At 35.2% G+C, this 18,427-nt stretch overlaps 1 protein-coding gene across 1 annotated transcript; it reads right to left on the reverse strand.

Annotated features, from left to right (window-relative positions):
* Positions 1-379: 379 nt before the first annotated feature.
* On the reverse strand, positions 380-16,573 carry eIF2Bgamma (eukaryotic translation initiation factor 2B subunit gamma). Its single transcript, XM_085952836.1, has 5 exons — positions 16,476-16,573; positions 16,184-16,360; positions 10,040-10,866; positions 2,167-2,396; positions 380-594 (listed from the first exon to the last, which is right to left on the reverse strand). Exons 2-5 carry the CDS (start codon positions 16,353-16,355, stop codon positions 432-434), a joined length of 1,392 nt encoding a protein of 463 aa, XP_085808962.1. The 5' UTR covers positions 16,356-16,360; positions 16,476-16,573; the 3' UTR covers positions 380-431.
* Positions 16,574-18,427: the final 1,854 nt, after the last annotated feature.

Raw genomic sequence — 18,427 nt, forward strand, 5'->3', positions numbered from 1 at the left:
ATTTTGTTTTTGGGCTGCCAATAGAAGAAATTAATGAACTTATTACCAATGCAATCACGCGTACAATTGTTAGATTCGAAAATCTAGCTGCTTTCAAAATTCCTATCAGGAAATGAGTATAAGACTCCTTCTATCTTTGGAATATCTTCATACCAGTGGTGAGGGGTGGAAGTAGGCTGTAAATAGTGCACACTTCGCCACTGCTTCATACATACCTGATTAGTCAAGATCATTTTTTTTCATAATAGGTAAGTGCAGAGACTAATAATGTTTTATTCATTATCATTATTGTCATGTTTATAGGATTGTATCGAGTGTGTATGAGAGTGCAGATGGGAAGAAGCTTATAGTTTGACAACTTATAAATAAAAAAAAGTCAAAAGTAAAATAAATATGTATTTTACTTATTCATATAAAAATTATAAATTTTATTAACCCAATGTGATCATTCGGTCACTGGTTTCCGAATAAATCTGCTGCTGGGCACTTGTTTTAGTTGTGACAGTATGCCGAGGTCCAACAATACATAAGCTAAGTGAACAATCAGCTTCCACAACTCCTCCCGTGTATATGATGCAATCTTGTAAAATACACCTGAAATTAAAATAAGTATTAAAATTTCAGCAAAAATTGGTGTGAAGACTAAATTATGTCTGGTTCTATCACTCTTGGTGGGTCTTGGCCGCCTCCGACAACTTTCTCCATTATGAGTGATCTAGCACTGACGATTTCCAGCTGCTTTAACCGAGCCTTCCTAAATCCCCCAGAGCACAAACCAGTCTTCTTATTATTTGTTGTGTACGTCTTTTTTTGCCTTAAAGATGCGTCCATTGCTCGCCTTGTTGGTAACTCCTTTGGCATTCTATGCATGTGGCCAATCAATCAATGTCTGCATTTTTATAATGTGTCACATGATTTTTTCCCCCCCCATAAAGTGTAGTAGTAAAAACTCGCCACTAAATATTTATTTAAAAAGTAAAGAGCAACAAACTAAGTATGTAGTAACATATATTAACAATAGATTATGTTAATTAATAATTAATAGAAAATATTAGTCTGATATTTTTAACTAAAATTTGTAAATACACCACTAATGCAAAAAAGAAAAAAAAAATATTCATTAACATTTAAATAAGCTACAGATTACATTTAAAAAAAAAATGAAAGGTTAAGCCAACAGGCACTCTTCGCTAATTGATAATAAGCAATTTAAATAGTAAGCTAGGTGGAGGCAGAGTTTGCACACATCTCACTAAATTTGCACAAATGCCAGTGGTGGTTGGGTCTAGGGCAATTCGGTGCTAACGACTGGACACCAGGACAAGTGGGCGCCGCACAGAGAATGAAATGCCGCATTGACGAATAGACGTATATTACACTTTGATACAGAAAGCAGACAAGGACTAACTAAATATAAAAAAAAAATAACTATCTACATATTACTAGTTGTAATACGACATTTTGCACTTGATATTTTTATTACGGTATGAGAATTATTATGCCTGACACTGTTAATAAAAATAAAAGTACCCTTACCTTGATGGAATTTAAAAATATGCACAATTAAATCAATATTTGCGTGTATTTATAATTACAACAAATATTTAAATTGAATGAGTTTTGAATGAAAATAATTTTCTTTCAGCGTTATCTCAGCATAATAATAACATGTGTATTAAAATACATAGAAAGTGTCTTATAATATAATGTTGACAATTTACCAGGATTCGAAACCCAGTACCGTGGTGAGAAGCCAGTGCATTATGCTTGGACGAGGGTCGCTTATGTATTTATTGTATTTATTTAGTTAACCTTATGCATGCAAATAGTCCAAGCTTACTATAATAATAATATAAAAGAAGATTGCCAATTCAATAACTGAGACCTTCTGTGAAAAAAGTATTATCGCGAAAACACTAATTTCCTGCTGTGGAAAGTGATGGTTGATGAATTCTATTCATTCTTAGTGTTCTTCGGCTGACATTTGTAGTAGATACAAATGTTTTTGAAGAATTAGCTGGACACTGAAATTTTGAGCCACATTCCATTTCATTCTAATGTAGGGAATGGGGGTATTAGCTTTCAAGAGGCATGACGCCATGCTATTACTTATCAATAAGACAATCAAAAAGAATATGATACAAAACAAATATGAAATATACCGACCCTTCTTTGATTGTGACATTGTCCATGAGAATGCAATTGGTTAGTCTCACTTTATTTTCGATAGTACAGTGCGACCCCATAATAGTGGATTTGATTGAGGTTTTTTCACTGACTACTGTTAATTCGCCGACTGTCGATTGATCGTCTATTTGTTTTGTTTTCACATCACTGGTTGAGTGAAATTTAGTTAGTGAGCTACCTTTTGTGATATTCTCCCACTGATTGATTATCTGAAATAACAGATAAAATTACCAAGAAAAGAAAACATTAGTAACATAATATGTATAAAAGGCATAACATATGGCATTATTTGTTTAACAGCATTCAAGTCAATGAAAACTTAGGGTAATGAGAAGCAGTGGCGCACCCAGAGGGGGGGGCCAAGGGGCCTTGGCACCCCCCAAAGATGAAAATTATCAGAATGATTTTAAACATTGAAATTGAAAGCCAATAAACTATACCTTGGGCTTAGGCAACTAAAACACGGCAAAAAAATGATTTGTAATTCTCCAGCACCGTTTTTTGAAAAATTTCTTAGATTTTAATTTCGAAACACTAATGTCAGGTTTTTTTAGAAACCCAATCCTTAATGGAACTGTCAAAAAATTTTCCATGTCCACCCGAATTTCGGAGTGGTATAGGTCATAGCTTGGGAGGGCTGACAGAGCTCTAGCCTGGGGGCCCGGCGTATCGGGTTGACCAGATAAGTGAGATAATCACACATAATAAATTAGCTTTTGATACACCCCTGTTACAGGCGGGCTTCTCCCGGTGTAAAATAATCATTTAGTAGCTCAAGTCGAAACGTAACCCTGACCTCTAGAAACGGCTTCATAAAACATCTAATCTGATTCCTTGCTCAACCACGTAAGTATTTTTTTTTTTTTATTTATAAGTAAGGGCCTTCGTCCGGTGTGTGAAAATCACATATTGGGCGGAGGTGTAATTAAGATAAATTTAATTTAATTTAACGCTTTCGCTGCTGAAGAGATAATGAGATTTTAATTGCCCCCTTTAAAATGCACGTTAATTACATCGATCGGCCGCCTGGTCATTACGCGCCGTGTGCGTCTTCCGCGTCCAAAGTATTAAACAGTATAAATGATGATGGATGAAAGCGATAATTTTAAGACTAAATATAAGTATTTAAATATATTAAATTTTGCCGCGCATTGTGCATGAAATCCTCGCGCGCCGGCGCCAGGGTCAGGCTCGTGATTCGCCGAATCAAAGATCACGCGATAAAATTTGGCCAATCACGAGAGTCCTTTTGCTGGAATGGCGTGGGTACGCGAAGTTTGAAAAAGAAAAAAAGTAATTAGTAAGCGTCCCCTTTCCGATAGGATAGGACCTGCGAAACTTATTGTTAAAAACAAAATATGTAAACGTTTAAAGAAAATGTAAAATATAAACAATATCACGTTACGAGCACGAAGGACTGTGTTTTATTTACACTCCAATCGTTTGAATTTCTTTTTTTGTGAATCCGGGGTTCGATGGACTCCTGAGCTAGCCGCTGGAACCCCGGGGATCTCAATGGCGCCCAAGCAACATGAGGCGTGAAGAATCGCATTAATTCTTCCGAACCCGCGAACGCTAAATAAAAGTTTATGATCCAGGAGCCGGAACAACCAAGAAATGGTTAACTAAAAAGCGGACTCCGATGTAACCCTTATCGAAGAAGAAGTGCTGTCTCCAACATCACACCGGGAGAGCCCTCTGGTGTTCGAAGACAGTCCACATACGGAGCTGACCGCGCCTAGCGTCGTGCTGGAGACCGTAGCTCCAGCGCGTCTCCAGTACGACGAATGGCTGCACAAATCCCACCTATGGAGACCAGACACATCATCGACGGTATCCAGCGAGGAGGGCTCGTAGAGGCCACGGCCCACTCACGACGAAAAACGGCGAGCAAAATGCCGATTTTCCTAGGGTATCACTAACATGTTGTGTACCCTATTCGACCACGGGATATTCGGTGAGGAGAGAAAAAGGAAACGGGAGGCCAGGGAGCCTCAAAAGAGGGCTGAGAAGGCGCGCAAGCTGAGAGGAATCAAAGAAGCTGTGCGGGCGCAGGCTCGACCACGAGGAGATGAAGCAGGACCAGTCGCCAACCCTCGAGTCAAGGGTGAACGCCGAGTTCCTGTTGGAAGTGAAATGTGTAGATTATACGAATAAAACATCCGGAAATTCTTCTAATTACGGATATAAAGTTAATTAAGGACCAACTTTCTGAGCCTTGTAATCTTAAGTTCATTAGTACGAAAAATGTACATTCTAGTTTTAAAAATAACACTTCGCAAAGTGACGCCAATTCTTTCCGTTCAAATAAAGTAAATATGAATGAATTTGAAAACATTAACATTGAAAATCGCAAACAATTTTATAAACGGGAAAGAAAGGATATTCTACAGTAGAGCGAAACCTGTTTCAAAGTTACGCCGTGTTAATAATTTGAATCCAAAGAGAAACGAAGAAAACAGTATACGACCGTCACTATTATTTCTTTACAAATTACCAATCCTAAATTTAAAACAGCGAAAACGGAACGGGAATAATAAGGCGTCACTCGACGAAGTGTTAGTTGTTATGTTAAATTTTAATAATAAGTTAAAATTAGGTATAAGAGGATGAAAGTAGAGATTGTATGCTTGTGAAAAAAAAAAAAAAAAAAATGAGTCAATAAGCCGTAAATTTCTCAACGGGGTTTCAATAATGAAAAAAAATAATAATAATAATAAAACGTGAGAGGCACCGCAAATCGGCGCGGCGCGCCTTTGGAATAGGATGTCGGGCGCGTAAAACGAAACAATTTTTTTTAAATAAAATGGGTTTCACTAAAAATAAAGTTAATTACACAGTTTTAAGTGTACTGATTCAGAAATAAATATAATGAGAGGGTGGAATATTTCAATTTTTAATATCAATGTGATTTATACAGTCAATACAATGTTGCAAAATAATTATGGGTATTAGGGTAAAATATTAAAAGTGATAGTAAGTACCATAAGTACAATGGGAAGATTTTATATAAAATTAGTAGCTATTTAATGTATGGGGTAGGAGTAATTAATAAAGTAAACTCGAATAAATTTAAAGTACAGGAAGTCTAATGAACGAATAAATTACTAAAGAAAGAGAAAGAATAAATACAGATGAAGACAATTTGGAAGCACAAAGGGAGCCACCTCTCGAAGTAAGCGCATCCAAAGGCAGCGTAGCCGAAAATTCATGATACCAAAGCTTGATGGTGTGGAGAGTGCGCACTCTCCTTTCTCGCGCAGGTTCATGGAGAGACTAGGGACGTGACGCCTGAAAGATATCGTGAAACAACAAGAGGTACCTCCGAAGTGTAACCATCTATAAAAAAAAAGAAAGGGAAAAGGATACTTATTGTGAAAATCCATCCTAGTACCTGTGGGAAAGCCGTGCCGCCGTCAACGAGCCTGGCCGTTGTACCGCTATACGATGCCTTGCCCGCAGTAATAGGAACAGATGGAGACACAGTACCTGTCCATCTATGAGGTGATACTCCAGAGACCAGCAGATCAGTGGAAAACTTTCCACAGGAAGATATCCGCTGCTCGGAACGAGCCTGGCTCAATAGTAACGCCACTACCACGCCCTGGTTGCAAAGGCAGACGACGCCAAACGAGGTACGCTCCTATTGCACCAGAAGAAGAAAAACGTAACACGAAATAATAATTCCGAACGAGGGCCAAACGTCTACAAATGTAGCCTCTCGGAATACAAAAAAAATGGACAGCCCAAGAGTCGAAGACTATAGCTCCACGACCCCTCCGCTGACTAGTATAAAAGAACGAGAAGAATAACAAAAACATTACGAAAACAAAATAAATGCATGACATTACAGGAGAAAAATAAGACAAATGATAATAAGAAAGGAAAATAAATCAAACTCTGACTTATTCAGGAGCATTGCTTTGAGCAGGAAAATAGTATTTAAAATAAATATAGAAACAATACGTAAAGTTAGTTGTTTTTTTTTTTTTGTTAGAATAGTTAGATTGTAGTTGAATTTTTTTTATAAACTGTTATCATGCCATGTACTTAACGGATGAACAAGGAATTGGATGGGTGGCCGATGAGATCAGGGCGTACCTTTCGACTTTAATCCAGATGGGGCGAATTGATACACCCCTGTTACAGGCGGGCTTCTCCCGGTGTAAAATAATCATTTAGTAGCTCAAGTCGAAACGTAACCCTGACCTCTAGAAACGGCTTCATAAAACATCTAATCTGATTCCTTGCTCAACCACGTAAGTATTTTTTTTTTTTTATTTATAAGTAAGGGCCTTCGTCCGGTGTGTGAAAATCACATATTGGGCGGAGGTGTAATTAAGATAAATTTAATTTAATTTAAACAGTATAAATGATGATGGATGAAAGCGATAATTTTAAGACTAAATATAAGTATTTAAATATATTAAATTTTGCCGCGCATTGTGCATGAAATCCTCGCGCGCCGGCGCCAGGGTCAGGCTCGTGATTCGCCGAATCAAAGATCACGCGATAAAATTTGGCCAATCACGAGAGTCCTTTTGCTGGAATGGCGTGGGTACGCGAAGTTTGAAAAAGAAAAAAAGTAATTAGTAAGCGTCCCCTTTCCGATAGGATAGGACCTGCGAAACTTATTGTTAAAAACAAAATATGTAAACGTTTAAAGAAAATGTAAAATATAAACAATATCACGTTACGAGCACGAAGGACTGTGTTTTATTTACACTCCAATCGTTTGAATTTCTTTTTTTGTGAATCCGGGGTTCGATGGACTCCTGAGCTAGCCGCTGGAACCCCGGAGATCTCACTTTAATAGTAAAAAAGTCGCCTGCAGCACTATTATACTTCATGGCCATGAACATTTTAAATTATATAATTGCGCAATATTTTCTGATTATTATGTATCGATACTTGACAGCTCCATTATTAAAGTAGATGTATTAAAAATCGCCAATAATTCACTAGCCTGAGGGCCCGTTTCAGGATGTGGGAGCCATGGTGTAGGTACACCGAGTGCAATAGACAAAAGACCGATAAACGAGAAATTAGGCTATGTTGTGTTGAGTAGGTTTGTGTATAAGTTAAATGCACTAATACTTTTTTTTGTCCATTTTCAAATAATATTTTGGAACCTCAATATTAAAAAACCAAAAATCGACGATAAACATTTGGCGAAAAGATCGACTACACCCACTAGTTGGTGGTGGTGTAAATCAAAAGAATATTTTTTTTCAGTGAAATTTGGCATAAATATTGTAGCTCTCTAGACCAAGCGGGTAGGACAGCCAATAATATTTGAGTAATGTTTTAGCATACTAGGCGCACATGTCCAGCATGGTCGCTGCTATTAGTCACTTCCAATCCGCCAGTCGCTGATGACACGCTCAACGGTTACCGCCGTTATGCCTCCAATTTAATAAAAACTACGAGAAACTGTACAAATACCACCGTGTATTGTGAAAATATGTAAAAATAATTATATGAAGAAGAAAAAGAGCCTATGGGACTAATTAACATTCTCCTCCTTGGGCCCCCCCAATATTAAATCCTGAGTGCGCCACTGATGAGAAGAGATAATATCACCTGCTTAAAAAATCTTTTATGTAACTATATGTTACTTAAATGTAACACTCGTGACTGAGATATTTATAATGATGTCTAACATTGTAATAAGAGAAATTTAGAAAAATAATAGAAAAATGTACCATCTGGTATGAGTATATTGATTGAGTATAGTGCTATCAGACAAACTTACACAATAACATAGATAAACAAAGTAAACTAAGAAATTTAAAGGTTTTTCAATAAAATAAAATAATATAGGTGGCGCATTATCCCGAATATAATGCAGTGTATTATCTAAATTATTTTTCAGTAAAAGCATTCGTGTTATATTCGAGGTCTAAGAAAAAAAAATAAATACAATAATCATGTTAATCATACTCTTCCATTTAGCAATGCATCCAGTGCATTTAAGTATTATTTATTTGGTGATAATTTCCGGAGAAATCACATCTCAATTGCAAATTATGATGTAGTCGTTAATAAACCATTCAAAGACCATTATGAATGTAGTACAATAATTGGCTTTTATCTACAAATCATACATTGGCTCCACAGCCTTCTCAGTTGTGCCCAATGAGAAGCTATCATCTTTAGGTATGCAGGACTTCTCTGTTTGAAGTACGATAAATCGGATACGAATCAGATTAATCAGATATAAAACAATAAGAAGAAATGGGGATACTCCGATGATTCTTCAAACTGTAAATATGGCGCCGAGGAAACTGCAGATAACGTGATGGTCTGTTTTAGCTTGTTGCACCTAGCTGCCACACCTATGACAAGGTTAAAGCTAATGATGTGGCCAGGTCTACGTGTGGTTGGTATGAGTTTTGGCGGGTCTCTCACACTGATACGACATAAAAAAACCATTGATTCTTTTCTTGTGCCGGCGCTCCAGTGGCGAACCAACAGTCCGAGGATAATAAATCGTCCGATTTGTCTATGGTCTGCTACTGATCAACGAACGAATAAAAAAGTCGAGCTGTCAAAAGTCAAAATTTGCAATTATCGTAATGTCTTCCGATAATCCTACAATTGTGTTATTTATATGTAGACTTGCATAAAATAATATAGGAGTGAAAACAACACAAGTTTTACATTTTCTTTTATGAATTTCATAAATACAAATAAAAAAATATATATAATAATATATATAAATATAATAATAAGATATAATCTCTCATTTTCTAATATTGTGTAAATTAACAAATTAATCAATAAAAATGTTTAAAACGATTACAGATTTTTTTTCGGTCCGAATCATTGCGTATTAATGTCAAATCGAATTTACGTAGTGAACGACGGACGAAGTTTGGCAACTCGGCGAGTAAGATATCTAACATGTTTGAGATCCAACGAGCCTGGTCTGCGGATTTAAAAGTGCGCAGATCTGGGGCTCTATGTTAGAACTTGCGAGTGCAAGCTTCCCGGTCGAGATGACGTCATATGACATCATTATGACGTACTACCGGAGTGATAATAGCATTCGAGAAAATAGCGAGTGGTCAGACAGCGGCGCTATTCATTGTCACCATACACATATAGGTGTATCATAATAAAATTTTCTATGGTTATTCTGTGCGCGGTCGGCATGCCTCGAGCGTGACGTCACAATTACGTCATCTCGTCTGGTGCCACACGAGACGAGAGTTAGGAAATCGCGGTGCTGGGGTGCTCCACTCGAAAAAAAAGTTCGAAGACTGTAAATCGTCTGACTTACATGCCAATGGAGCACAGGCATTAGGAGAGGGAATTGTGACTGTTTAGCAAAAAAATAGTTCAGTATCGATTGAAAAAGGTTGTAAGAAATGTAGCGTTTGTTGCTAATATATTATATGAGTTTGAAGGACAACGTTTTATGAGAAGAGAAAAATAATGCAGATGATGCATCAAGCAGTAATGTTTCAAGTGACACAGATACTAATTTAAGCATGTATGAATGATAGCTACTCATTATTTAAAAATAAATTGTTATTTGTACATATTTAATTTTTCCTTTCAACCCTTATCTATATGGACATTAGCGGGAATCAAATGGATGCTGGCGGGCTTGAGTCCCATTCGGTACCAGCATTATTTTAAAAATATTTTTTTAATAGGTCAGTTCCTTAGGTGTAAACATTTACGTCACTGAGATCACGTTATATTCGAGACAATACGGCATTAACCTCTTACAATGGAGCTGATATAAGATTCTGAACATATTCATAAATGAAGGTTTGAAAGCTACTGATTTTACATAAATGATAATTTCACAGTAAGTTGTGTTGAAAAATACAATAATTACCTTGCTATTGATTAGGCAATACGCAGATAGAGTATTGACTCTAATGGCGTAACTGGTGTTAGGTGGAATATAAGAATAACACCTAATGAGGTCATCATGATAACAGCCATTCATTCCGCTGACGTGATCGTTATAAGTGGAAGCTTTTCTGATTTCATCGTTGAACTTCCTCTGTGTGGCGAAAGCGAAGATGTCTTTGTGAGTGTCCATGTGGGCGACAGAAACATTTTTGTTATCGATTAATGTAGCCGGCTTGGACAATTGCTTCTTCACAATATATGGTAAAAGTTCTCCTTTTACGGTTGTGAAATGTTTCTCTTCCAAAAGAAAATCGATAACCCATTTTTTAAAAACGTAAACATGAGAATCCAATAATCTGCTTTTCATTGTGAGCACAGGGTGCTTTTTTAATAATACTTTTGGAAGATCAACATTATCATCAAAGTCGCTGGCGCTAGCTAAAAATACAAGGCGTCTGGTTTCAGCATCGATGCCGACCAGATCTCTCTCCGGTTTTTCTTTACTCTTTGGTCCTGGGACTTGAATATATTCTTGGGGGCCATTGTCAAAGAATAGAGACACAGCAGAAGCATCGTGCTTTCTGAAGATATCCAAGACGGCGTGGAGATCTGAATCTGTGACCAAGTCACATGACATAACTATGAAGTCGGTGACAATTCGGTCCTGAATGTGTCGAAGCGAGTCGGCAGTTCCCCAGTCATTGTCCGACGGTATCGGCAAATATTCTATTTTAATTTTCAAGGCACACTTTTCCACAGCATTTTGAATGAGTGCCTTGTCAGATTCCAACACGACCACTGTAACATCTGAAAAAAACAAACAAAGAATGATTTCCGTAACCTCGGAAGATTTTTTTCTATAATAAACAAACAGAAAATGTCAACTGTCATGTAGAATGGTAAGAAAAATTTAGATGTGTCTTTTTATATTGTGTCAACCTCTGGCTTGATTTGTAAAAATCAATAAAAATTAACTATTGTCTTCCTGGCACTACAGGCCAATGTACGTCTTGGATTCCTCCAGCATCACTTCTAACCAGGTCTGTGTAAAGCCGTTTTCCTACAGTTTTGAAAGTGAAAAATTAGTTGATAAAATACTGATTATAAATACTTAGTTGTTTTTATAAACCCGAAGGCTAAAATTTAGTTCATTATTTGGTACTACATATTATACAGTTTAATTGGATGCGTCCAACTTTGCACATTATGTGCCCTCTTTTGTAAGATCTTATATTTATTTTAAACGCTGTAGACATAATATGATAATTGACATGTTATTGTGATATTTTGTGCAATACTTGATGATCAAATATAAAAATGGCGTTCGGCGTTATACTCCGCTTACACGTGTATTTTTACATGCTATTAATTTTTAAACAAACTAAAATCTAACACAACTTACTTATTTCACACTAGGAGATATGGTTTATTTTAGTATTGGCTGGTGAAGTTGTTTTTATTATTCATGAAATAAGTAATATTGCACATGTTTTTTTTTTAATTTTCTTACATTTTTTAAATTGGTTTGACATAGGTACATTTATTTCACATTAAGAGTGGGCCGACAGCAACAACATCATTCATAGTTCATTCAGAGAGTAATCTCAGCGTTGAAAGGACGTCATTTTAATTCAGTCTAACCTCAAAAACCTCTAACCATCGGGGATTTATTTTAAGAAATGCAATAATTATTAATTACAATTCTTGGTCGAATGCATAATCATTATTATTATTATTATTACCTTCAAACATAACATGTATGCGACATAACACCTAATGCCGGCCGACGGAATACAGGGCTGTCAAAATAATATCAATCTAATAAATGGTACGTTTTAAAGAGTTACAAATTTAAAGTTAAAAATAGCTTACTGTACAGATGGAATAATTACATACTTCCAAGCGTCAAACGACATACAACATTCATCTAAAATAATTATGAAAAGACTAGCTGATTATGTTATGTTATTTTTTTATTGTTCTTATTTTTTTGCTTATCAAAATATTTCACATATTATCTGATGTGTATTTTGGATATATCGTAATATGTATCTTGTCTCATTAAAATTGCTATTAAGTTGATATAACATAGGAAAATCTGTAAATCATTAAAATGTTAATTTCGTTATAGTTTTTAATTAAACCGGTGCAATTACATATTAGATTTAAACACTGTTGTACTGTGTGACTTTTATAATATCAGATAGCCTTACGCGAGATGGGCAAGATAAAAAATAAAACTGTAGGATGTCGGCAGAAGAGTAAACAAAACCCAGCTCATTGGATAACCGAATGGTAAGCAACTGTATATATTATATTTTTCCGCCAAATTGCACACAATTAAAAACAATTTATCATAAAAACAAGTAAGACGTCTTCGACAGCCTTGGGTGATTCAATAAAGTCGGCAGTTTTTTTGTCTTGTTCTCTGCGATCCGCTAGCTTTGAATAAAAAATAATCTGTGGGTGACCACGTTAATAATCATTTTTTATAAGTATAAATTATTTCTTGCATTGGCTTTACTTACCAACAAAATACAATAATTATTGTACCTACCAACTAAAAGTAAAGTTGCGTTACTTGTTTGTAAAAGTGTCAGACTAAATTTAAACCAATCGGGTAAGTAATAAAAAGTCACTTTCTTTTTATAATAAACTATATTCGACGTTATTTTAAAATATGCATTAGAATTAAACAATATGTACCTATTTTTTTAATATATATGTAATAGGTCTTACACATTCAAAATAAATACTATTCATTAATAATGTTTTTTGGATAGCACATGAAATAAAAATGTAGGTAGATAATGTGTTTCAAAATTCTTCGTATGTTTAGTTCTCGTACAATTTCAGGTTAAAAAGTTATTAATCTATTTCTAAGTTTCTAAACTACTAAACTAAACTCTTAGTTTAAAAACGTCACAATATCCACCATATTGGTTGCAATACTACCCACCAAACAAATGATTAGCATATTGAATTTAGTAACATTGAAGTATATTAAAAGATATTATTTTTTGGTCACCCCATACTCTGCTGAAGCCGAAGCGAGTTTGTTTGTTTTAAATTTAATTTATTGACCATTACTTTTGACGCACGTATTGGCGGCGACTTTTTAATATTACTAGTAGACCAGCTATTTCGGACCACATATAAAAATATCATATTTTCAATTCTCAAGGGCATTTCTGTAGAGCGTCCCCTTAATGTTTACATTTAAAAATGAGAATGTCGAACCGTTTGTTTGACGATATGTTTACGATATCTTTACAATGATTTTAAACAAGGATAATAGCACCTACTGTACGACATCATTATTTAGGCGACAACAGGAAGTCGCCCTTGTCGCGCATAGAATATTTCTCAGTGTTTTTTAATATAATATAATATAATTTCACCTCTTAATTATTACTATTATATTAGGATAATTAATACAGCGTAATTATTGAATTTGGAAGGAAATATATCATTGAACCCACATTAACTGATAATATTGCTGCAGGTATTTATTAATTAAATAATTAGGAGAACACAAATTATGACTAAATAAGTAGAAGTGAAAGATATAACATATTCAATATTATTTTGATGACCCAATCACATTTTTTTATAATTTACAAATGATGTCTTTTATATCGTATTTTTAGTAAAATTGTTGTCGAAACACATACCTACTGTGAAAATAATTTTCTATAAATTAAATTATATCCACCTAACATTATAAATTTTAAAACAATATGCACCTACTTATCGGTTTAAAAATACAAGGACAATTAATTAACTAACCGTAAATACAAATAATATTAAAATAATTGATAACGTCATAAGGTCATCAACACAACTTTTAAAAGTACATTACCAAGGACACGACATTAAAAATTGATTAAACCAATCATCATGTGAGGTATTCTACACCAGACATATTGGTTTCATCATCACTCGATACTAATTCACTTTCACTACTGCTGTCAAAATCGACACTAAAAACTAAACTTTGGTCACTCATAGTCTCACAACATCTATCTTTTACCATATAATCCTCTTCCAAATGTATTGTGTGTTCACATTGTTTTTTCCCATTGTCCGGTGTTATCGTTCCAAAAGCATCTTCTGTTAGCCTCTGCGTGTCAGTCAGCTGTTCGGCAATCAACATTATTACTTGCAATTCTTCTTTTCACAAGTGACCAGATAAATTCTATTGGGTTAAGATCACAGGGGTATGGTGGTAGACGAACTACTGTTAAGCCTTTTTCTTTAATCAGCTCGTCGAATAAATACTTTGGTGGTGGTTTATTTCTATCAATTATTTCTTTTAATTTAGTTTTAACCATATTTTCTTCGAATATAATATTATTGTCTTTCAGCCATTCTTGCATAACGCTATTTTTATGGGCCATAATTGGCGGTTTATTTATTTTAATGCTATGGTAAGGGGCAATATCCATAACTATTATAGAATTTGTGGGAAAGTTCTCCACCCAACTATGCCGTGTCTCTCTATGATAACATTTCTTTTAGAAAGGCTTTTTTTAAATTAAAACCCTAGCTTATGCAACCGTCGCCGTAAAAATTCTTTGCTTCCTTGAAAATCCATGCACTTTCCTAAGGAAACCAGTAAGTTTTGCAGCGTCGGAACTTGTTTGTGGACAGTATAAAACTCCTGCACTTTTTGACGTATGGTACATAAGTCCATACTGTCCAATGCAATCTTATTTTTTCCAGGCGTTACGATTTTTGAAGATGAGGCACTCGCTGTAGTCATTTCTTTCATGATTCTAGAAACTGTCCTTGGGGTATTCTTGTAAATTAATGATACACTATGTTTAAGTATCTAGATAATTTTAAGCATTTTTGTAAATTTTACATCTCCGTAATAATTGATTTAATGCCAATAATGTTTATTCTTGAAAATATTCTTCTCGACAATTTATTATTACATTGCCAGTGTACTTAAATGATCATTTATACTTAATTATTATACGTCAAAAATATTAATAAAATAGATTACAATACACACAACTATATAATATACAAACATAATTCCCATTTTTTGGGGAAATATTTCTAGTATTACAACATTGAATTTTGACATACCTGACAATGACAGCAACCCGTGATATGGTATTGTATAGGCTCGCCTTTTAAATGTGACTCTTTTTCTTCTTCACAATAAATCAAAAGTTTACTAATAATAATTCGAACATGACTTTGTATTGTTTTAGACATCTTTTGAATATAAAAAGCTTCAAATTACGTAAATTGATAGATGCGTCCAATACGACTGTCAAAAATGTAATGAATAATTTGGGGGCGTTCCTTTTTTGAAACCGGAAGTTCGATTAGCTGATTGTAGTTCACAGTTTTGCCACGTAGCCAAGATGAAGTTGCCGGACAATATACACGTGCATTTATTATGTGGACAATTATTGTTAGCATTTGTGCTTATTTTAAACTATCATGGCAATAACTGTTTACACGTTAAAGTGCTGACTGTCTCTCCAATTTCATTCTTCAAGAGTAAGCGAGACGCGATGTTGTCATTTTATATTACTATTTGACAGGAAAATCGGTTAACCCCAAGTAGTTCGTTTTTTTACCTACAGTTTCACCATTATCGATCAACTGCGCAGGCGCAGATCTTACTTGCGCATAAAAAATCAGCACAGTCCAGAAGCTTCCAAACTTGTTTGACTCATGCACGCAATCTTGCCAACTGCAGGATAATACATGTCTCCCAATACATTTTCTTACTGTGCAAAGTAAATCCAAGCATGTGTAAACGGGGTATAACATTTATTTCTTCGATTCAACTATACATTGGCGTCCAAACTATGGTAATTATGCCGCAGATAATTATAATAAATACCTTTTTCTGTCGGCGCATAGGCTTTTCGACCCAATAATTGTTAATTTTAAATTTCGATGCATCATTATCATAAACTAAGATTATATTAGGTAATATTAGGTTGGGGTAGGTTAGATTAGGTTATGGTTTGGTCTAAAAAGAAAGTTATAAAATCTCATGACGGCAGCTGCGGCACATTCATCCAAACTATTGTTATTCAAAGCTGATATGCGAAGCACAGATTGATTGTTAATTTGCATTTTAACCTAACCTAACCTTGAAATCCTTGGCGCTCCAGCAAGTTTAAAGTATACCAAATAAGTGGATATGGGCCAACGGGAAACAGGCATTTAGGAGGAGCACCAGGGACATCTGGTAGTCTGGATCCACGGCCACCAGCCATCACAACAGCTTGGAATTCGAGCATTTTTAAACTGTCAATTCTCATTTGCCCTGTAAATATTTATGAAATAATATTTAGAGGTAGATCCGTAGGGTTCAATATATTCAGTTACGAATTTAATAGTAGGCATGTATTAATAAAAATGAGGACACGCGGTATACTTACTTGATACGTATGTTTTACTGACACAAAATTATTAAAACGAAATAACTCCACCATAGATAATAATATTACACGAAAGAAATAGTGACAGTTGTCCATAGTGTTGCCCACGCGGAATAATGCAGAACACTTTAGGAAAAAATACCAATTATTTATTTGGCAACAAAAACACGATTCAAATTTTCAATAAAAACCAGATACATTGGCGAGCCATAAGTCCGCGGACAAATCGGTCGCTTTGCATATTATTATGCTGCGAACTAATGGACGATTAACTAACGAGCAAATAAGTCAAGCTTTGATAGGATGTGATTTTTTTTCTGGATGCTTTTATGAATCGCATTTACTATCAAGGCTTATTTAAGGACTTTGGCACGCAAACTACCTATTTTATTTGATCTTGATGCTAAATCAAAGGAAATTTGTGCCGGCCAAGAAAAATGCCTTATTGAAAACAAATTCGTCTATCCGTATTGAGTATTGCTAATTTGAATTTGGCCAGGGCCTATGAAACCACCTTGCAAAAACCTTGGAAAATCTTTGTAGATCAGGTGATGATTCTGATGACTATTAATTTTATTTGTCGTATTCACTGGGAACTGCGATTTATTCCCCGTGGAAAAATAAATGTCACATATTCTATTGTCTGATCTTCTGAGCATTTACCAAGTTACTAAACTTATATGACTACAATCACTGGATTTGAAAGATATGAATCATTGCTACATAATATTGTCACCGTTCATTAATTTGATTCTTTTTATCACATCAATACAGAAATAATTAAAACATGCATCTCTTCCGGCCTCGTTTCCCATTGATCCCTGGTAGGTATCGGATGTCCGCGTCTCGGTACCTTTCACCTGTAATAAAAGTTCTGGTTGTGCCGCTCCTTGCTGAAAATTGGACAATCTAGGAGTAGGTACAATACCTATGCAATATATACGATGTCCTGACCGGTTGTGATAATTAAACATATCCTAGGTATTCAACATTATTACATATCGCAATATCTTCTGATAATCGGATATAATATTATTATTTATATGGAAATTTACGTAAAATAATAGGAATGACGACGTCATAACTTTTGCGTCACTTGTGCAAGTGATCAATGGATGATTAATGAATAAGACGTAAAATAACTCGAGCTTTGACAATTATTGTGATAATTATTAAACATAATAGCATAATACGAGGGTGGGTCAATAATTCCTTAGAAAGAAGCATTAAAACAGTTTTTATTTTTGTATTTTTTTTTATTTCTCAACATAATCTCCTTGGAGCTCAATACACTTGGTTAGACGTTTCTCAATTTTTTTTAAACCGTCAGAAAAATAAGTTTTCGGAAGGTCCTCAAAATAAGCATTTGTCCGATCGATGACTTCTTCATTTGAAAAAAAACGTTGTCCACTTAGCCATTTTTTTAAGTTTGGGAAAAGGAAAAAGTCACTGGGGGCTAAATCTGGCAAATACGGTGGGTGGTCGACCAATTCGAACTTCAATTCTTCAATTTTAGCCATTGATCGTAAACATGTGTGAACACGGGCATTGTCCTGATGAAAGAGGATTTTTTTCCTGTTTAAATGAGGCCGTTTTTCTTCAATTTCGTTTTTTAGCTGGTCCAATAAAGATGCATAATAATCCCCTGTTATTGTTTTTCCTTTTTCCAAATAGTCAACGAAAATAATTCCACGTGCATCCCAAAATACAGTAGCCATAGCCTTACCAGCTGATTTTACGGTTTTCGCCTTCTTTGGACATGGTTCGCCTTTCGCAATCCACTGCTTTGACTGTTCTTTCGTCTCGGGAGTATAGTGGTGTATCCATGTTTCATCTACAGTCACAAAGCGACGAAAAAATTCATCCGGATTGCGTTGCATGAGCGACAACAGGGCTTTAGAGGCCACCACCCTATTGCGTTTATTGTCGACTGTGAGCAAACGCGGCACCCA

This window comes from Rhyacophila brunnea, unplaced genomic scaffold (genome assembly GCF_057557595.1).
Source record: "Rhyacophila brunnea isolate RB1 unplaced genomic scaffold, BYU_Rbru_1.0 scaffold_3, whole genome shotgun sequence".
NCBI classification, from domain to species: domain Eukaryota; kingdom Metazoa; phylum Arthropoda; class Insecta; order Trichoptera; family Rhyacophilidae; genus Rhyacophila; species Rhyacophila brunnea.

Bases quoted from the DNA above. Each gene is read 5' to 3' on its own strand.
- eIF2Bgamma (XM_085952836.1), bottom strand. From the start codon at position 16,355: ATGAGAATTGACAGTTTAAAAATGCTCGAATTCCAAGCTGTTGTGATG. The intron at 10,867-16,183 runs GTTAGGTTAGGT...TGTTTTTTTCAG, and splicing joins GGAGCGCCAAGGATTTCAAG to ATGTTACAGTGGTCGTGTTG. The intron at 2,397-10,039 runs GTAATTATTGTA...CTGTTATTTCAG, and splicing joins ATTGCCTAATCAATAGCAAG to ATAATCAATCAGTGGGAGAA.